This window comes from Pseudorasbora parva, chromosome 13 (assembly GCF_024679245.1).
Source record: "Pseudorasbora parva isolate DD20220531a chromosome 13, ASM2467924v1, whole genome shotgun sequence".
NCBI lineage: Eukaryota > Metazoa > Chordata > Actinopteri > Cypriniformes > Gobionidae > Pseudorasbora > Pseudorasbora parva.
In genome coordinates, this window is record NC_090184.1 from 39,738,897 (window position 1) to 39,762,247 (window position 23,351).

At 35.1% G+C, this 23,351-nt stretch overlaps 1 protein-coding gene across 6 annotated transcripts in view; it reads right to left on the minus strand.

Annotated features, from left to right (window-relative positions):
• Positions 1-23,351, minus strand: part of plxnb3 (plexin B3) — a 124,020-nt gene that overhangs the window by 21,088 nt on the left and 79,581 nt on the right. For all 6 annotated transcript variants that reach the window (XM_067414357.1, XM_067414353.1, XM_067414358.1 and 3 more), the window contains 14 exons: positions 15,571-15,722; positions 15,218-15,484; positions 14,294-14,467; positions 14,067-14,208; positions 13,585-13,821; positions 11,886-12,044; positions 10,650-10,798; positions 10,393-10,493; positions 9,275-9,492; positions 8,595-8,773; positions 7,956-8,022; positions 7,175-7,321; positions 6,919-7,078; positions 6,705-6,808 (listed from right to left, as the gene is read on the minus strand). In XM_067414357.1, the coding sequence (XP_067270458.1) occupies positions 6,705-6,808; positions 6,919-7,078; positions 7,175-7,321; positions 7,956-8,022; positions 8,595-8,773; positions 9,275-9,492; positions 10,393-10,493; positions 10,650-10,798; positions 11,886-12,044; positions 13,585-13,821; positions 14,067-14,208; positions 14,294-14,467; positions 15,218-15,484; positions 15,571-15,722 (2,256 nt within the window). The remainder of the gene's footprint in view (positions 1-6,704; positions 6,809-6,918; positions 7,079-7,174; positions 7,322-7,955; positions 8,023-8,594; positions 8,774-9,274; positions 9,493-10,392; positions 10,494-10,649; positions 10,799-11,885; positions 12,045-13,584; positions 13,822-14,066; positions 14,209-14,293; positions 14,468-15,217; positions 15,485-15,570; positions 15,723-23,351) is intronic.

Here is a 23,351-nt window from a genome sequence, read left to right on the forward strand (position 1 = left end):
GACTAATAAAATCAACAATCCATCTCAAAATATCAACCGACTAATAAAATCAACAATCCATCTCAAAATATCAACCAACTAATAAAATCAACAATCCATCTCAAAATATCAACCAACTAATAAAATCAACAATCCATCTCAAAATATCAAACGACTAATAAAATCAACAATCCATCTCAAAATATCAACCGACTAATAAAATCAACAATCCATCTCAAAATATCAACCAACTAATAAAATCAACAATCCATCTCAAAATATCAACCAACTCTCAATATCAACAATCCATCTCAAAATATCAACCGACTCTCAAAATCAACAATCCATCTCAAAATATCAACCGACTAATAAAATCAACAATCCATCTCAAAATATCAGCCGACTAATAAAATCAACAATCCATCTCAAAATATCAACCGACTAATAAAATCAACAATCCATCTCAAAATATCAGCCGACTAATAAAATCAGCAATCCATCTCAAAATATCAACCAACTAATAAAATCAACAATCCATCTCAAAATATCAACCGACTAATAAAATCAACAATCCATCTCAAAATATCAACCGACTAATAAAATCAACAATCCATCTCAAAATATCAACCGACTAAAAAAATCAACAATCCATCTCAAAATATCAACCAACTAATAAAATCAACAATCCATCTCAAAATATCAACCGACTAATAAAATCAACAATCCACCTCAAAATATCAACCGACTAATAAAATCAACAATCCATCTCAAAATATCAACCGACTCTCAAAATCAACAATCCATCTCAAAATATCAACCGACTAATAAAATCAACAATCCATCTCAAAATATCAACCGACTAATAAAATCAACAATCCACCTCAAAATATCAACTGACTAATAAAATCAACAATCCATCTCAAAATATCAACCGACTAATAAAATCAACAATCCATCTCAAAATATCAACCAACTAATAAAATCAACAATCCATCTCAAAATATCAACCAACTCTCAATATCAACAATCCATCTCAAAATATCAACCGACTCTCAAAATCAACAATCCATCTCAAAATATCAACCGACTAATAAAATCAACAATCCATCTCAAAATATCAACCGACTAATAAAATCAACAATCCATCTCAAAATATCAACCAACTAATAAAATCAACAATCCATCTCAAAATATCAACCAACTAATAAAATCAACAATCCATCTCAAAATATCAAACGACTAATAAAATCAACAATCCATCTCAAAATATCAACCGACTAATAAAATCAACAATCCATCTCAAAATATCAACCAACTAATAAAATCAACAATCCATCTCAAAATATCAACCAACTCTCAATATCAACAATCCATCTCAAAATATCAACCGACTCTCAAAATCAACAATCCATCTCAAAATATCAACCGACTAATAAAATCAACAATCCATCTCAAAATATCAGCCGACTAATAAAATCAACATTCCATCTCAAAATATCAACCGACTAATAAAATCAACAATCCATCTCAAAATATCAACCGACTAATAAAATCAACAATCCATCTCAAAATATCAACCGACTAATAAAATCAACAATCCATCTCAAAATATCAACCGACTAATAAAATCAACAATCCATCTCAAAATATCAACCGACTAATAAAATCAACAATCCATCTCAAAATATCAACCGACTAATAAAATCAACAATCCATCTCAAAATATCAACCGACTAATAAAATCAACAATCCATCTCAAAATATCAACCGACTAAAAAAATCAACAATCCATCTCAAAATATCAACCAACTAATAAAATCAACAATCCATCTCAAAATATCAACCGACTAATAAAATCAACAATCCACCTCAAAATATCAACCGACTAATAAAATCAACAATCCATCTCAAAATATCAACCGACTCTCAAAATCAACAATCCATCTCAAAATATCAACCGACTAATAAAATCAACAATCCATCTCAAAATATCAACCGACTCTCAAAATCAACAATCCATCTCAAAATATCAACCGACTCTCAAAATCAACAATCCATCTCAAAATATCAACCGACTAATAAAATCAACAATCCACCTCAAAATATCAACTGACTAATAAAATCAACAATCCATCTCAAAATATCAACCGACTCTCAAAATCAACAATCCATCTCAAAATATCAACCGACTCTCAAAATCAACAATCCATCTCAAAATATCAACCGACTCTCAAAATCAACAATCCATCTCAAAATATCAACCGACTCTCAAAATCAACAATCCATCTCAAAATATCAACCGACTAATAAAATCAACAATCCACCTCAAAATATCAACCGACTCTCAAAATCAACAATCCATCTCAAAATATCAACCGACTAATAAAATCAACAATCCACCTCAAAATATCAACTGACTAATAAAATCAACAATCCACCTCAAAATATCAACCAACTAATAAAATCAACAATCCATCTCAAAATATCAAACGACTAATAAAATCAACAATCCATCTCAAAATATCAACCGACTAATAAAATCAACAATCCATCTCAAAATATCAACCAACTAATAAAATCAACAATCCATCTCAAAATATCAACCAACTCTCAATATCAACAATCCATCTCAAAATATCAACCGACTCTCAAAATCAACAATCCATCTCAAAATATCAACCGACTAATAAAATCAACAATCCATCTCAAAATATCAACCGACTAATAAAATCAACAATCCATCTCAAAATATCAACCAACTAATAAAATCAACAATCCATCTCAAAATATCAAACGACTAATAAAATCAACAATCCATCTCAAAATATCAACCGACTAATAAAATCAACAATCCATCTCAAAATATCAACCAACTAATAAAATCAACAATCCATCTCAAAATATCAACCAACTCTCAATATCAACAATCCATCTCAAAATATCAACCGACTCTCAAAATCAACAATCCATCTCAAAATATCAACCGACTAATAAAATCAACAATCCATCTCAAAATATCAACCGACTAATAAAATCAACAATCCATCTCAAAATATCAACCAACTAATAAAATCAACAATCCATCTCAAAATATCAACCAACTAATAAAATCAACAATCCATCTCAAAATATCAAACGACTAATAAAATCAACAATCCATCTCAAAATATCAACCGACTAATAAAATCAACAATCCATCTCAAAATATCAACCAACTAATAAAATCAACAATCCATCTCAAAATATCAACCAACTCTCAATATCAACAATCCATCTCAAAATATCAACCGACTCTCAAAATCAACAATCCATCTCAAAATATCAACCGACTAATAAAATCAACAATCCATCTCAAAATATCAACCGACTAATAAAATCAACAATCCATCTCAAAATATCAGCCGACTAATAAAATCAGCAATCCATCTCAAAATATCAACCAACTAATAAAATCAACAATCCATCTCAAAATATCAACCGACTAATAAAATCAACAATCCATCTCAAAATATCAACCGACTAATAAAATCAACAATCCATCTCAAAATATCAACCGACTAAAAAAATCAACAATCCATCTCAAAATATCAACCAACTAATAAAATCAACAATCCATCTCAAAATATCAACCGACTAATAAAATCAACAATCCACCTCAAAATATCAACCGACTAATAAAATCAACAATCCATCTCAAAATATCAACCGACTCTCAAAATCAACAATCCATCTCAAAATATCAACCGACTAATAAAATCAACAATCCATCTCAAAATATCAACCGACTAATAAAATCAACAATCCATCTCAAAATATCAACCAACTAATAAAATCAACAATCCATCTCAAAATATCAAACGACTAATAAAATCAACAATCCATCTCAAAATATCAACCGACTAATAAAATCAACAATCCATCTCAAAATATCAACCAACTAATAAAATCAACAATCCATCTCAAAATATCAACCAACTCTCAATATCAACAATCCATCTCAAAATATCAACCGACTCTCAAAATCAACAATCCATCTCAAAATATCAACCGACTAATAAAATCAACAATCCATCTCAAAATATCAACCGACTAATAAAATCAACAATCCATCTCAAAATATCAACCAACTAATAAAATCAACAATCCATCTCAAAATATCAACCAACTAATAAAATCAACAATCCATCTCAAAATATCAAACGACTAATAAAATCAACAATCCATCTCAAAATATCAACCGACTAATAAAATCAACAATCCATCTCAAAATATCAACCAACTAATAAAATCAACAATCCATCTCAAAATATCAACCAACTCTCAATATCAACAATCCATCTCAAAATATCAACCGACTCTCAAAATCAACAATCCATCTCAAAATATCAACCGACTAATAAAATCAACAATCCATCTCAAAATATCAACCGACTAATAAAATCAACAATCCATCTCAAAATATCAGCCGACTAATAAAATCAGCAATCCATCTCAAAATATCAACCAACTAATAAAATCAACAATCCATCTCAAAATATCAACCGACTAATAAAATCAACAATCCATCTCAAAATATCAACCGACTAATAAAATCAACAATCCATCTCAAAATATCAACCGACTCTCAAAATCAACAATCCATCTCAAAATATCAACCGACTAATAAAATCAACAATCCATCTCAAAATATCAACCGACTAATAAAATCAACAATCCACCTCAAAATATCAACTGACTAATAAAATCAACAATCCATCTCAAAATATCAACCGACTAATAAAATCAACAATCCATCTCAAAATATCAACCAACTAATAAAATCAACAATCCATCTCAAAATATCAACCAACTCTCAATATCAACAATCCATCTCAAAATATCAACCGACTCTCAAAATCAACAATCCATCTCAAAATATCAACCGACTAATAAAATCAACAATCCATCTCAAAATATCAACCGACTAATAAAATCAACAATCCATCTCAAAATATCAACCAACTAATAAAATCAACAATCCATCTCAAAATATCAACCAACTAATAAAATCAACAATCCATCTCAAAATATCAAACGACTAATAAAATCAACAATCCATCTCAAAATATCAACCGACTAATAAAATCAACAATCCATCTCAAAATATCAACCAACTAATAAAATCAACAATCCATCTCAAAATATCAACCAACTCTCAATATCAACAATCCATCTCAAAATATCAACCGACTCTCAAAATCAACAATCCATCTCAAAATATCAACCGACTAATAAAATCAACAATCCATCTCAAAATATCAGCCGACTAATAAAATCAACAATCCATCTCAAAATATCAACCGACTAATAAAATCAACAATCCATCTCAAAATATCAACCGACTAATAAAATCAACAATCCATCTCAAAATATCAACCGACTAATAAAATCAACAATCCATCTCAAAATATCAACCGACTAATAAAATCAACAATCCATCTCAAAATATCAACCGACTAATAAAATCAACAATCCATCTCAAAATATCAACCGACTAATAAAATCAACAATCCATCTCAAAATATCAACCGACTAATAAAATCAACAATCCATCTCAAAATATCAACCGACTAATAAAATCAACAATCCATCTCAAAATATCAACCGACTAATAAAATCAACAATCCATCTCAAAATATCAACCGACTAATAAAATCAACAATCCATCTCAAAATATCAACCGACTAATAAAATCAACAATCCATCTCAAAATATCAACCGACTAAAAAAATCAACAATCCATCTCAAAATATCAACCAACTAATAAAATCAACAATCCATCTCAAAATATCAACCGACTAATAAAATCAACAATCCACCTCAAAATATCAACCGACTAATAAAATCAACAATCCATCTCAAAATATCAACCGACTCTCAAAATCAACAATCCATCTCAAAATATCAACCGACTCTCAAAATCAACAATCCATCTCAAAATATCAACCGACTAATAAAATCAACAATCCACCTCAAAATATCAACCGACTAATAAAATCAGCAATCCATCTCAAAATATCAACCGACTCTCAAAATCAACAATCCATCTCAAAATATCAACCGACTCTCAAAATCAACAATCCATCTCAAAATATCAACCGACTCTCAAAATCAACAATCCATCTCAAAATATCAACCGACTAATAAAATCAACAATCCACCTCAAAATATCAACCGACTCTCAAAATCAACAATCCATCTCAAAATATCAACCGACTAATAAAATCAACAATCCACCTCAAAATATCAACTGACTAATAAAATCAACAATCCACCTCAAAATATCAACCGACTCTCAAAATCAACAATCCATCTCAAAATATCAACCGACTAATAAAATCAACAATCCACCTCAAAATATCAACTGACTAATAAAATCAACAATCCACCTCAAAATATCAACCAACTAATAAAATCAACCCGTCAACTTACAAACGAACTATCCAACTCACAAAATCAACAAATTCACAAGAACCCATCAGTCAACTTACAAATTAACCCACTGTCAGAATCAACCAACCAGAAAATCTACAAACTAACCAACAAATAAAGTCAACCATCACGCTAACCAATTAGCCAACCAACCAGTCATTCAACTAACCAGCCAAACAACATTCAACCAACCAACCCATTAAATCAACCAATTCATCTGAAAGAATTTACTTGGTTGTAAAATGCAGTTGTACCTTGTAGTGCTGTAAAGTGTTGATCCGTTTCCAACGACCCTGAACGATGGCTGTGACATCATCATCAGACAAAGTCAGGTGACCTGCCTGACCGGATCGCCACTCTGAAGGAACACAATATATGAACAGAAAATATGAAGCTTTAACAAAATAAAGTTATTTAAAACAAACAATATGAAATCGTTTTGACTAGATGTCTCAACCAAAACCATACCAAGATCCAGTGAGTCTGCAGCTGGTCTCTGGGAGAATGGAGCTCCTTTATAAATCTGGTCCAGGATTTTATCTTTAACCTGAGTGATGGTGTCAGTGTCCAGAACTTTAACAGGGCAGGGCTGAACCTCGACCCCACTCTTCACCAGCACTGTCAGTGTCTGAGATGGGAAACATAAACTCTTATCTTATTCGATGTATTCATTTAAGAGATTTATTTAGTGTAACATTGAGAGGGAAGTATAACGGAGACACACCACAGAGCAGTAGTCGATGTCCTCTCTGAACAGGTGGCTGTCGTTGAGAGTGCGTTTGGCTTTGCCTGTCACAGCATCCACTGGTCCTTTATCTACCTGGTATTTAATAGCCCTGTACAACTTGTACAGAGGCTCACCAGCAACCTCCTGCACAAACACACAAACACAAGCAATTGCATTAATGTCTGTCACAATCAATGTTCAACTGAAAGATTAAGTTTTATGATGAGATGTTTTATTAAAATCTTAACAAAATCAGACCAGACCAAGATCATTTTGTGTTTATTTCGGGAGTTCAAAAAAGCTTGCCAAAGCAGAAGCTTCAATATTATATATATATATATAATTTATTTATTTATCTTTTAAATAATATATATATATATATATATATATATATATAATATTATTTAAAAGATAAATAAATAAATTATATATATATATATATATTTTTTTTTAAATAATATATATATATATATATATATATATATATATATATATATATATAAAATCAATAAATATTATATTAAATAAATATTATTAATAAATATGCTATATATATATATATATATATATATATAGTATTTATTAAAATATATAATTTATGAAAAATATAAATACATATTACATGTATTTTTCACAATAAATGGATTTTAATGAAATAACAACAACAACAACAACAAAACAATAATAATAATAATAATAATAATAATAATAATAATAATAATAATACAAAACTATAAATATAAAAAGTTAGAATTAAAGCCATCACATGCTCTGATACCTTGAGGAAAGAGTAGAGACAGATGGACATCCAGTTGGTCAGCATCTTTTCCACAACCGTCTCAGTCCTACAGATGACAACATGTGTGTTATATCACTTCAGATTAGATTTACTATAATCAGATCACGGACGGATCAGACACGACACGTTTTACACAAACACATGATGTATTTATTTGAAATTGTTGTATTTATTTTAAGAAAACAATAACCTTTTTTTCGGTTTGGAGTCTCAAAAAAACATGAATAAATTCAATTAATTTTAATAAACTAGTAGTCGCATTAGTCTACTTATTCAATATTATTGAATTATATGTTCTTGAAAAAATACACAAAGCTACGATGCAGCATGTCCATATTGCATTTTTTAACTACCACCTGCCTTGTGGTAAAACAGAAGGTTAAAGTTTCAAAAAGGAACTAAATTAATTATATAAATAATAGGAAACAATGCATTAATTTATTGCTCAGAACTGTGGGATCTCTGTGACTCCAAACATAAAGATAGTAAATATCAATACCATGGTCATGGATATGATTCAGAGAACTCTTACTGTGTGTTTTGAATGCACTATGGTGTTTGGGATAAAATGACAATAATAAATGTATGCCAGATAAATAAAAAGTGAATGTGAAATACCTGCGTAGCATGAGTTTTGGGTTCTTGGCCACATACTGCTGAACTAAATCCCCCAGCAGGGTCTTCATAACATCAGTGAAGTATTCCAGCTTATCATGAAGGGCCATCGTGAGAAGAGACGCAACGTAACCTCTGTCCCTCTGTGAGAAACTCTGCTGTGCCTCCAAAGTATGGATGAACTACAGGAACCCAGAGGAGAGTTTACCAGCATTAGTGCCACAGATGTTCCCTAAAATGTTCCCTACAGAGCACACTAGTTTGACCAATTTCAATCAAACAGTTGGAGCTTTCAAAACACTGCACTCGTAAAACATCTACAAAGCCTCAGAGTGCTGAGATGCATAAATATTTAAAATGCTGAAGTTCAGCGCTGAAGTTTCTTCACTGCTGCCTGACAGTTAGGCAGGGTAAATGCAGATAAAACATCCAGAAAAGAGGATAGCAACTGAGATTTGCAAAATAATAATCATAAAAAAAGCAGCATTCAACGCAAAATGAATATTACATTTGCTTTCTTTTTCATCCTTTGTTTAGTCTTTGAGGTGAAATGATGGCTCCAAAAACAGCCACTGATGCACTGAATATGCCAGCGGCATAAACACTGTAATTACACTCGGCTCTCTTTTCCTCTACAGGAAGCTAGTCCCGAACTGAAAGCAAAAATAAGACACTTTACTGACCCGAATAAGGAAGAGTCTGTTGTTGAGCAGGTTGTTGAGCTGACCCAGGCCCTGCTCCACCGTCTGTCTACGGAAATCAGGCAAATCCAGATTCTGACTCAGTGGCGCTCCCTTCTGGCCGGGGAAGAAAACACGCTCTGCATATGTGCGATAATCCAGGAAGGGGATACCAGGACCGCCGACATCACTGCTCAGATCCATCATCTCCGTCATCAGATCTGAAGGGCAGGAAAGAAGCGAGTTAATGGTGCATGAGATGGAGTTTAATGCTGCATGGGGATGATCTTGTTAATCAAAATGTCTCATTCATTTAATTTAAACAGTGGATGGCAGAACATTGATAATATCGTTTTCATTTAGCATTTCCATAAATGTAGAAAAACAATCATAAGCAACATTGTCTTCCCAAATACCTTAGTATTATAGTTACTACTGTAACTTACTATAATAATACAATTAAAATGGCAAAGATTATTAAAGACCTTTGTGAAGATTACTTATTTATTATAATAAATACAAATATTAGGGCATATGTTATTTATTATTGATTGTTTTATTATAAATATGGAATTTAATGAAAATCACAAATCAATAATTGTGTAATTATGATGGAAGAAAGATGGACAGACAGATAGATAGATAAAAGACAGACAGACAGACAGACAGATAGATAGATAGATAGATAGATAAAAGACAGACAGACAGACAGACAGACAGACAGACAGACAGATAGACAGATAGACAGATAGACAGACAGACAGACAGACAGACAGATAGATAGATAGATAGATAGATAGATAGACAGACAGACAGACAGACAGACAGACAGACAGATAGACAGATAGACAGACAGACAGACAGACAGACAGATAGATAGATAGATAGATAGATAGATAGACAGACAGACAGACAGACAGACAGATAGACAGATAGACAGATAGACAGACAGACAGACAGACAGACAGATAGATAGATAGATAGATAGATAGATAGACAGACAGACAGACAGACAGACAGACAGACACACAGACAGACAGACAGACAGACAGACAGACAGACAGACAGACAGACAACATATAAAAACTGTATGGATGAAAAAGTAAAAAGTGCTGCCGTACCAGTGAACTCTTTCCTGCACTGGTCTCCAACATTTATCTCCAGAGTCTCGAGCTGCACCAGAACCTTTTTATAGTCTCTCAGAGCCTGTTTACTCTTCCGCCTTTACAAACAGAGAGAGCAAACACAGGGTTAGAGCACGACCGTTAACAAATGGATACCATCAGAATTCTTCCAGAGTGCTGGATTTGAGTTCATGGCTCATTGTCATGACGACAAGCCAAGACGGTGAGGAATCTGCCATCTGAATTCACTCTACCTGTACATGAGAATGATGACCAGCACGATGAGAACTACCACCGCGACCCCCGCCGCCAGACCGATCTGAGCCGCCAGAGGCACCGGTGAGTGCAAAGCATTATCGTACTGCACCCGACCCAAGTCAAACGCCAAATTTCCCATTAACACCTGAGTGAGACACACACACACACAGAGATGTTAGCATGCGATGGCAAAATAAAGACACAACCCTAAGCAGGTGTGATAAGACAGCGTGAAGCAATAAATTACAGCTTTTTAAACAGATGGGTTCCTGGCCGCAGTTGGTAGTGAAAGCCTAATTTTCACAGCAGAGAAAATGATTTTAATAATAACACACAACCAATTCAAGACAGACCTAACATGAGGTTGTTTAGCAATGATATATGCCTCTGAAGAAAACCAAAACCAATGTAATAATAACTTAAAGTCATGAATTTAATACGATTTTGTATTAGCACTGAAGACAGCAAGGTGTTGAAACATCTGGTCATATCAAGCTTTTAAATCACATGCAATCAATACATTTATTATTTTTTTGCTAGACTACTAGTCTGGACTGGATTCAGTGTGCACTCAGCGATTTTCTTGCTTTTAAATATGTTTCTCACAATGCTTCATAGAAAGAATTAGGGAAGCACAATTTTAAAATTTTGGCTGATAAGCAAACAATTATTGTATTAAATGTTGTAATATTTATTATTACTCTTTTGTCTAAATATTTTCGTTTTTTTTAAATTTGAATTAAATTTGAATTATAATTCATTGAAATAAAAAATTTCAATGGCTATGAAAATGGATATTCATTTTGATGTGCAAAGTTACATCTAACAGTGTTACTATTAATGTTTTTAAAGTTTAACCTTTAGTGAGTTAAAAAACAGCAAAGTTAATCTAATTATAATAGATGAAATTAACATGCATAATTGAATATCCAAAATCACCCAGTACATTAAAGTCTTTAATCCTGGAGAACTTTTTAAAATCCCCATTGAAAGTCTGCAAAAAAAATGACAGTGATTTTATTCAGCATTTCACTTTCTGTGCTGATACAAAATCTGCGTGATGCTCAAAACTTGTCATTTTACACCAACACAATGTTTGTCTGACTAAAACCGAGACTCCCAAACTGTATTTGGCGATAGCGCAAGAATAAAAATAACCTTTTGATTGCATTTAAAACTAAAATAAACATGTAGACTAAAACAACTAAAGACGACACTGGATTCAGACTGACCGTAAGCCTGGGTAAGTCATCGTCGTCTAGGGCGAGAGGCTGTTCCACAGGTGGTTCGCAGTACAGGTGTGTGTTATCCAGAGTCTTGACGTCACATTCTTCCTTCCCCAGCCGGGCCAGAACTTCCTCTTTGCCCATAGCCAGTGTCAGACCCTTACCCTTCAGAGACAAAACGCACATCCATAGTCACAACTAAATCACAACTGTTTCTGGTGCAAAAAAAAAAAAAAAAAAAAAGGATTATCATTATTAACTAAAATTACTAAAATCATTTTTGTTAAATTAATAAATCTGAAATAAAATATAAATATTAGATGAAAAACTTAAAGTGCACCTATTAAGCTATTTTGAAGGTTCCTAATTTTGTTTTGGACACATCTTATAATAGGTTTACATGGATCAATTTACATAAAAATATAACTTTTTCTCATAATTGTTACATCAAGGATCCAGTCTGTCCAAAAAAAAAACCCTTACTGCCAGCATACTCTGCTCTGATTGGTCAGATGGCCGAGCCTGTTGTGCTTGGCCTTACAGCACATTTCAGAAACTAAACAGCCATTCCCATATCTGAATTTCAGCTCCAGAGGCTTCCACAGATGTTGTTCAGGCAGCCAATGAAGACACTGTGCTGACATTAAGCAAATTTGTACAAACCTACGCAGGTTTATGCAGGAATTACTGTTCAGAATTGGTTCTTTCTTTTGAGAGACAATAACTTATTTTACTGTACACTTTGAAGACAGCAACACTTCATTTTAAGGTGAAAGTTACACCTTATTACATGTACAACTATAGTAATAACAGCAAATTATGCATAATTACAAGTAACTAACCCTAAACAAAACAAAACTATAACTCTTTAGTAAGTACATATATTCAAATAAGTAGAGTAATTAACTAACTACATCACCTTAAAATAAAGTGCAACTCCTTTTCAAAGCACAAACAGCTACAAATCACACTCTACATGAAATATAAGATTTGAAAAAGCTTAATAGCAGCACTTTAAAATAAACAAAAATTTGAAATGTTGTATTGGCAACTAACTAAATTAGTTGAAGTACTGAAATTGGAATTTCACTATTTATACTATTTATAATCGTAAATAGTAATACTTAAAAATAACAAAAACTAGTAAAAAGGGAAAAAAAAATGTACAACTAAAATTAAGATGAAAACAGAAACTATATATATATATATATATATATATATATAAAACTATATATATAAATCTATCTATCTATCTATCTATCTATCTATCTATCTATCTATCTATCTATCTATCTATCTATCTATCTATCTATCTATCTATCTATCTATCTATCTATCTCTCTAGTTTATATCTATATATAAACTAATATATATATATATAACTATATATAACTATATATATATATATATATATATATATATATATATATATATATATATAACTATATATATATATATATATATATATAACTATATATATATATATATATATATATATATATATATATATATATATATATATATATATATATATATATATATATATATATATATATATAACTATAACTATATATAACTATAACTATATATATATATAACTATTCTAAAAGAAAAAACTACTGGTGGCATTATTTTAGTATACTAAAATCCCTTTTCAATGAATACTGAATAATTATGAAACAGAATTAAACAGAAATGCATGCACCTCTACTGCCAGGACTCCTCCAGGTTTGAATCGGATGGCTGTTCCTTGGGACTCACTGTTGAGCTGGAATAAGTCTGGGTTAGGGTGGTACGTGAATGGCTTGTTCTTGATGGTGTGAAAGTCGATGTGCACATTGTCCATCTCGAACCACACTCGCACAATCCTGGATTTCGACGGCACCTCTGGGCTCTTGCAAATCATTTGCTCTGAGGTAACGTTGGAGCACAAATTCTGACTCTGAAGACAGAAAGAAACATTCACAACTGCACTTCTGAGAACATTTTCTCTCCCAGGCTTGGAGAGTTAACAAGTTCAAATTTAGTCAAGTAAATGATTAAACCATCTCTGAATAAATATTTGAACCTCTGAGAACGAATCAAAATGTATTAGTCCCGTTTGCATTAATTTTGAAAATGAATTCCGTGCTTGATATGTAAAATTGGTTGAAGCAATGTGTAAAATGAGTTTCCTGACTGTATTACCATAACCAAGGGACTCCTGGCAGAAACAGTGTATCGACGTCTTCTGGCTTCAAAACTCTCTCTAGGCTCATAAGAGACGGCCATCTTCGGGTGCTGGACGACATTTAGGTTTTGGCCTGTCACGTATATTTTACGTCCACCCCTAAAATTTAAATGAAAACGTTAGAGGAATACAGTCTCATGATGTAGATGAAGAATGCATAAGAGTAGGACTCGAGCGCACGCACCCGTAGAAACTCTCAGTGGGTTTTGCATCAATAATCACGGGGTCTTCCATGTAGCTGAAAAGGACACTATCCAAAATCCTCTCTGCTTTTCCAAACACAACTTTGACTGGCACTTTTCCAGTTTGATTTGAGTGACTGGTGCGACAAATCAGCCTTGTGTCACTCACTTCATTTCTTGTAGGAAAAAAAAAACAGAAGAATTAGGTTTGCTTGGTCCATTTGGTCTGAACCAAAAAAAAAAAAAAAAAAAAACGTATTCCTGGTCTGCTTAGAGTTCACATTGGCATATTAAGACTGAACCTAATGGCATAAGGGATATGCTCACAACCTGATTGGTTGGCTTTTATTTTTTCAATGGAACTTACGATCATCTAAAATAGGACTAATTGTGCTCGTTTTATGTGCGTAGCCTACATATTATGGTATTTTGACCAGCTGAGAACTCATGAAGAGCTTATAAAATGTGTAAAAGAGTCAAAACAGCGGCAGGAAACCTTCCATCACACACACAAACAAAGATCTGCTGCGAGTAGACGCGGTTCTGACGCCATTACTGACCTGTGACGGGCAACATCACGACTATGACGAGAAAAAACAGGAATGCTTGAGCATTTTATCCTTTAAAGGGTCGCATCTTGAGACATCATGTCCTGTTTTTGGCTTGTTTACATGTCTTTGGTTTGTGTTGCATTCATATTTAATCCGAACCGCACCAGAGTTCGTTTAGAGGCAGCTCGAGACCCAGTGTTTACACTGATTCAAATGAAGCGCACTAACAGAATAATCACACCAGGTTTAGTCTTAATCGAACCAAATATGTCAAGTGTGAACACACCCTTATGTAAATGAAACTTGCAGCATCCTTTCAGTGAATTGCATTTGCATTTTTCCATCAATAAACAGATGAAAGATATAAGTGCTTACATGCGACAAGGATTTGAGCCTAGGAACGCCTGCAAGCCAGCGATTTGGTCAATGCTTTGTTCTGTTCTCTGTCCCGTCAGGAGCTGCGACCCACGCACCGTTAGTGTCGTGCCCCCAGCCAAGGGCCCTTTTTCGGGCACAATCGTGCTCAGCTGTGGGTTCTGATATGAGAATGTCTGCTGGGACTCTCCTTTCTCTGAACCTCTGACGGTGATGATGACCGGTCCGGCTGTGACATTTGCACTGGCCTGAAGCTCACACACAATGCTGAAAACAAAACCAAGATTATGCATACGAATTTTGATGGGCATTTCTTGCATTATTTGATGCACTAAAAAAACTTGGCATTGTACCTGGTGGAAATTCGATAGGCTTCAGGCAGAGGTCTACAACTGACCCCTGCCACCGTCACTCCAGCCTGGATGTCCTGGAAGTTCTGGCCTAGGTTCGATCCCTGGATCGTCAGCAGTATGCCGCCCTCCAGTGGACCGGTCAGTGGCTCGACCTGTACACAGATAGAAAAGTCAGTAATTGTGATGCCGTATTTGATGTTTTGACCTTAGTGTAATTTGTCTCGCAGAATGGTTAAAGGGATACTTCACCGCTTTTTCATATTAAACTGTTATTCCCTTAACTACGACGAGTTGATACACACCTCTCTCGTCTCAGTGCGTGCACTTAATCTCTCTGACGCGCGGTAACGATCTGATAGCATTTAGCTTAGCCCACTAAGCCCAGTTCATTCACTATGGTACCAAACAGAGATCAAGTTAGAAGCGACCAAACACCTCTACGTTTTCCTTATTTAAATACAGTTACACGAATAGTTGAACGATCAAGTATGGTAACATAAAATAAAACCTGGCACTTTTCTAAGCGGATTAAAAAGGAGAACTATAATGTATGGCGGAATAGCACAGAGTACTTTGACTCGGCACAGTAAATAGTCCCGGCTGAAAAATCCTCCCTCACATCTCTCCCCATTGACAGAAAGGAATGTCGCTTCTAACTTGATCTCTGTTTGGTACCATAGTGAATGAACTGGGCTTAGTGGGCTAAGCTAAATGCTATCAGATCGTCACCGCGCGTCAGAGAGATTAAGTGCACACACTGAGACGAGAGAGGTGTGTATCAACTCGTCTTAGTTATGGGAATAACAGTTTAATATGAAAAAGCAGTGAAGTATCCCTTTAAATGTTTTTTTTTTCTCTAAAAGTATGCATTTATACTGTAATATTATTACTGTAATAATAATACTATTATCATCATAATTTATGTATTGGTATGAATGGGTCCATGCCTTGAAAAGGTGTAAATGACAATTGTTCTATTTAGTTATTTTGTTGTACCTACGCTGCCTGGGGAAGGGATATTTGGGACTTGGGGAGGGGCCTGTTATATTAAAAAATAGAAAGAAGGAAAAATTAACTTTCATTGTTTTACTGCATGTTGACTTACTCCTTCAATAAAAATAAAGAAATAAAAAAGGTCAATAATTGCAGAGAGTAGTTTGACTAAATGATCTCTTAAACATTTAAAGGTGCAGTAAGCGATTTTTCTGTGAAACACTGTTGATATTTAAAGATCAGCCCAAATACACATCGCTCCCTTCTTAGCTCCACCCCCAAAATGAATAAAGACGCAATGAAAGAGTGGTGTCTCTATCATAGCTAAATCGAAGCAAAATAATACTTTGTGAAAAATAATCACGATGACGAACAAATGACACGGATGAACAAAAAATGAACAGTACATAAGAGTACATACTAGGGGTGTAACGTTCTCGCAAAAAAAGAATCGAACCATACTGTTCTCCACCCATGGTTCGGTTTAACATGGTTCATGTTAAATCTGACGGCGCATCTATAATATGCGTAGTGGAAATTAATTTAGCTTCATGTAAAATATTTACTTTACGTAACGTATGCACATGCATGACAACAAACATCTGGTCTTAGTGGAGAATTACTGCTGTCTGAAATGTCTGCTGAAAGCATCTTTGCAACAAAAGGTGTAAAATGTCTACACTCTGCTGTTTATCTGTCCTGGGCCAAGAGAATGAGAGATGTTTTTGCCTCCTTATATGGTATTGTTCTTAAATTAAATTACCATAACAGGAAAACAGCAGGGTGAGGGGTGTGAGATGTACATTAGGCATCCCACACTGGGTGAGGCTGCTCTTCACAGCAGAAAACTCTGATGTCTGAATGTGAATGGCCTTCTTGAAAGAATGGAACACTTTGAAGACAAGAGGGTTTGGTTTTCATTGCAGTCTCACCACTAAAGATATATTTTTCTACAAGATATGGTTTGTTCAAAATAAAGCGTAAAACAGACAGACAGAGTTAGGCTAATGTACATTTCTGTCTACACATTCTGGCATCTCAATACCTTAAAAAAAGCATGGACAAAACAGTCACTCTTATATGGGGGTGTGGTCTACTCGAACATGACCTGTCATTTACGCCGTCATCACCCGGGTGTTGAGAGCGCACGAGCGCAGGTGAGAGCTCAATGGCACACGGTGCTATCTGAGTTTAAACTAAACTCATTTAAGCCTTGCAAAGAGACATTCAAGAGAACTTGTGCATGCTGCGAGGAGATTTGTGTGTGTGTGTGTGTGTGTGTGTGTGTGTGTGTGTGTGTGTGTGTGTGTGTACTCTTCTGAAGTGCGCAGATTTTGCACAAATATTGAATTCTCATTCAAAAAAATGTGTCAACATGCCCGTGAGTATCCTAGCAAACATAGTAAGTTATGATTTAAGTAATAGGTAAACAGTCGAGAAAAATGTGTTCTTGTATAGTATGTACTGCATCTGTGCATTGTGTTGTGTTTATGTCAATCAATAAATCAAACTTTATTTGTATAGCTCCTTCCAACAGTCAAAAGGAGGACCAAGGTGCTTTACATTTAAAACAGAAGAACATCTACAATATATAATATATTAATACATTAAGCAATAATCAGGGAACAGTTACACAAAATACAAAAAAAAATTCAGTGACACAGTGCTACAGTGTGTTAAAGGCCAGTCTAAATAAATGCGTTTTTAAACTGGACTTGAACAGGGCCAGGTCTGTAAGAACACGCAGGTCTACAGGTAGTGTTCCAAAGTTTAGGAGCAGCAAAAGCAAATGAACGATCACCCCACTGCTTGTACCGGGACTTCGGAACAACTAGCCTCATCTGGTCAGCCGACCGGAGTGCTCTGTTTGGACGGTGGACACTTAAAATCTCTGATAAATAAGGTGGCGCAAGGCCATTAAGAGCTTTAAAGGCAAACATTCAAATTTTAAAATCAACACGGTAACGAACCGGGAGCCAGTGGAGGGAACAGAGAACTGGGCTAATGTGGCTGTGTCTAGATGTACCGGTTAGAAGGCGAGAAGCTGCATTCTGTACCAGTTGGAGACGATGGAGTGAAGACTGTGTGATGCCAATGTAGAGCATGTTACAATAATCAATGCGTGAGCTGATAAAAGCATGAATTGCCTTTTCCAGATCACTGCGGCACAGAAAAGGGCAGCTGGAAGTCGCAGCTGGAAAATTCACCCCCAGATTCTTTATGGCCTCACTAACTTGAGGGGTTGTGCTTGATGATGTATTGTGGTGTAAAATAGAGGAACCAAAAATAATGTATTACGTTTTACTCTCATTCAGATGAAGAAAGTTTTGTGAAAGCCATTGTTTAATATCAGACAGCCAACTATGCAAGGCGTCTAGAGCCGTCATTTGGAAGCACAGGCATATAGACCTGGAGGTCGTCAGCATATAAGTGGAAAGAAAGATTGTGCTTAGCAATAATGGAACCAAGAGGCAACATGTACAGTGAAAATAGAACAGGGCCAAGAATAGATCCTTGTGGCACTCCAGAGGACAGAGGAGCAGCGGACGACGGAAATTAATCGATCATAACTGAAAAGCTCCTGTTGTTCAAGTAGGAGCAAAACCACTGCAGGACTGAACCCTTGAGGCTGACCTGTTGAGCAAGGCGGACGATAAAGACTGAAAGGTCCACAGTGACAAAAGCTGCTGTTAGATCCAGCATCACCAACAGCACAGACCTTTTGCCATCAAGGGATAAAAGGATGTCGTTGTGGACCTTCAGCAGCGCAGACTCAGTGCTTGTGTCGTGAACCTAAAACCAGACTGAAACTTTTCTAAAATTGAGTTTTTTTCTAAAAAAGGCTGTAACTGTGATATAACAACTTTTTCTAAGACCTTTGATAAACATGGCAAATGAGAGACGGGTCTAAAATTAGACAAAATGTCGGGATCCAGGTTGTTTTTTTAAAAAAGTGGTCTGACCACTGCATGCTTGAAGACAGTTGGGACAGTCCCTGAGCTGAGGCAGCCATTAATGAGCGAGAGGACACATGGCCCGACAGTATCAAAGACCTGTTTGAGCACCTTGGTTGGAACAATATCGAGGGGGCAGTTGGTGGGCGACATCCCCTGCACAACCTCAGAAAGGCGTGATAAAGACAGGTTCAAATCATTCAAACACTGCAGGGGAGACAAGAGGTGGGTCAGTGTTGGTGTAAAATGTACTGTCAATATTCTGCCTAACAGAGGAAACTTTCTCAACAAAATTCGAAAAGTTTTCAAAGATAGATTCGGACACCTTGCTCAAGACATTCCAAGGTGAATTTATAACAGACTGTATTGTATTAAATAAAGTCCTTGGGCGATTACAGCTGGTGGAAATAATGTTCGACAGATATTGACGTTTGGCTTCTTTAACAGCCTTTTGGTAGTTAGACAAACTGTCTCTTAGTATACCCAGTGACACATGCAGTCTATCTTTCCTCCACCTGCGTTCGGCCTGCCTGCAGCAGCACCTAACGGTGCGGGTGGTGTCATTTAGCCAGGGTTCCGGTGCAGTGCTGGCGGGTTTACGCCTAAAAGGCGCAATAGAATCCAAAATCTCTGAACAGGAAGAATGAAAAATGGAAATCAGTTCATCCGGACACAGCGGAGAGGCCAGATCAACCTGGGTATATAAGCTAGTGTTCATGAAGGCAGCTGTAAATTGTCCAGCCGTGGTAGTGTGTGTTAATCAAACATTTTGACAAATAAATCACTCACTTCTCTTGACGGAACAGCTTCTGTAACTTCAATAATGATTCATCTTTATTTAATTTATACAGTGAATTATAAAATACGCAATGTTATTTTATATTTGATTACTTTATTCAATTTCTGTTCCTGTAAACTACTGTTAAACCTTCCTGAAAAACCCAAAAGGCATGGTTTATTTTATTTGAATCTTTGCTCTGTTGTATGCATTGGGACTGTTGCTTGTAGTTTGATTATTTGTTCTTAAATTTATTTCTTTATTTATTACTTTATTTGACAGTTATCCTAAATTCCCTGAACACAGCACACACCGAACCGTACCAAAACCGATCTGTGAGTAATTTGAACCGTTGTAACCACTAGTATACAAGCAAGAGTTGTTGTTAGTCACCAGCAGTACACTAGCTCCAGACAAACAATGACACTCAAACCGTCCTATTACTATAGCAAACATCACAACAGCAGCATATATTGGTCCTGTGAAACATAGCAAAACCAATGTTATTCAGAAATGGAGCAGAAACAAAGCAATCTCTGTCTGTTTTAAAGCTTTTAGGTCTCTCCAGTGCTGGAAAGCTTTTCTAATATTAACACGGACCCTAAAGCTCTTGCCTGATCATAACCCTTCTTTTTTCCGTGGTATTCGTCTGACCTTTTGTAATGCCTCTCAGCCATCTCTTTCTACAGTCTTTCTTCGATTCAAACCTTCCTGTTGCTCACTCTCTTCTCCCCCATCATCAGTGGACACACCCCCTAATGTTGACTGGCAATAGCCCTGCTTCTAGCAAAATTACCCAGAACAATTTGTCCAAAGAACTCTTTTCCCCCAGAACTGCGTTTCCATCGCGGTCTAAAGTACCGTGAAGATTAGTCCGGTGACGCAGGACTGCTCAAGACTTCCCAGAGCCCACTGGATTTCGTCCGCTGCAAATAAACGTAATAAAACCTGAACCTCGTCATCTGTCCATCGTCGTATTTTTTAAACTTCATTGCTGATTTGATTAGCAAATGACTCTTACTGCACGCACCGCAAAGGACTTTAAGGTTGAAATAAAATTCTGCGTGATCTCAACCAATCAGCATGTTTGCCGCCCAAGTCCCACCCCCGGAAGTTCCTGAAATTTTAAAAAGTACTGCCTCGCAAGCAGGGCCATTTTGAGGGGAAAATCTTTGTCTGGAACTTTATTTAGACCCTGGTTCCCGTGGTTAAACACGGCTTATAATTGTTGTGCTGTTCTGTCCAAACCACTTTCAACAGCATTTCCCAGAAACTGCTTACTGCACCATTAATTGACCCTTTTTCCCAAATTCAGTTTGAATGTACAAAACACACAGTTAACCAAAATTAACACCTGCCAAGGTTTGCAATGTGACTAATAATTGTTTTGCAGAATTATAATTATTTAGGAACTAGTGAAATAATAAAGGTTGAACTGGCAGTGCAACAATAATGGTTTGATCCCACAGTGTTTTAATGTTTCAAAAACTATGTGAGTGAAAAGATCAAAGAGACACCGCGCCACGCTAGTTTTGATTCTCTACACCAGGAATATTAGATCAAGTCGTTTAACCAGTTCCCTTTGGAAGAACTCTGTTTTGTCTGACACCTAAAGCCAGTTAACACTGTATGTTGTATTCTGTACTAACATCAGCATGAGATGTTGACAGAGGAACGCAGGGAAGAGTAGACAGCAGGAGACTAAGCGATGATAAAAATAAGCAGGTTTTATTTAATAATCTCAGTGGCATATATTTAAATGTTCAGTTTGACTTCATTTGACCAGCCCAAATCATACAAATGTCGTTATATCAAACTGCTTCACAATAAAAAATGTATGAAACCTTAAAATGGATATATATTATTATATTAAAAATAGAATCTACTCTGCCATTCAAGTTTTTTATCAGTAGGATTTAATGTTTTTAAAAGAAGTCTCTCACCAAGGCTACATTTATTTTATTAAAAACAACAACAAAACAGTAATATTGTGAAATATTATTAAAACGTAAAATCACTGTTTTCTATTTGAATATATTTAAAAATGTAATTTATCTCTGTGATGCAAATCAATTTTCAGCTTCATTACTCCAGTCTTTAGATTCCTCAAGTCAGGAATCTTGGTGTAATTTTGGAGTCAGACCTGAGTTTCAGTAGTCATGTCAAAGCAATAACTAAATCAGCATACTATCATCTGAAAAATATTGCAAGGATTAGATGTTTTGTCTCCAGGCAAGACTTAGAGAAACTCGTTCATGCTTTCATCACCAGTAGGGTGGACTATTGTAATGGACTTCTCACTGGCCTTCCCAAAAAGACCATTAGACAGCTGCAGCTCATACAGAACGCTGCTGCCAGGATTCTGAGCAGAACCAGAAAATATGACCATATCACACCAGTCCTCAGGTCTTTACACTGGCTTCCAGTTACATCTAGGATCGATTTTAAAGTACTATTACTTGTTTATAAATCACTCAATGACCTAGGACCTCAATACATCGCAGATATGCTGATTAAATACAAACCCAACAGATCACTCAGATCAGCAGGATCAAGTCAGTTAGAAATACCAAGAGTTCACTCAAAGCAAGGAGAGTCTGCCTTTAGCTATTATGCCAGCCGTAGTTGGAACCGGCTTCCTGAACAGATCAGATGTGCTCCAACAGTAGCCACATTCAAATCCAGACTCAAAACACATCTGTTTAGCTGTGCATTTACTGAATGAGCACAGAGCACTGTACGACCGACTGATTGCACCTTATCTATGCATCATTTTTTAAATTATTTTTTATAACTGTTTTAGTTTACCTGTTCTTTTCTTTGGTTATCATCATTTTATTACTTTTAATTCTCTTTACATTGTATTCTTTTTCTTATGCATTTTTTAGCCCTATTTTAATTCCTTTCTATGTAAAGCACTTTGAATTGCCATTGTGTATGAAATGTGCTATATAAATAAACTTGCCTTGCCTTGCCTTGCCTTTAGTGTCACATGATCCTTCAGAAATCATTCGAATATGATAATTTGCTACTCAAGAAACATTTATGATTATTAA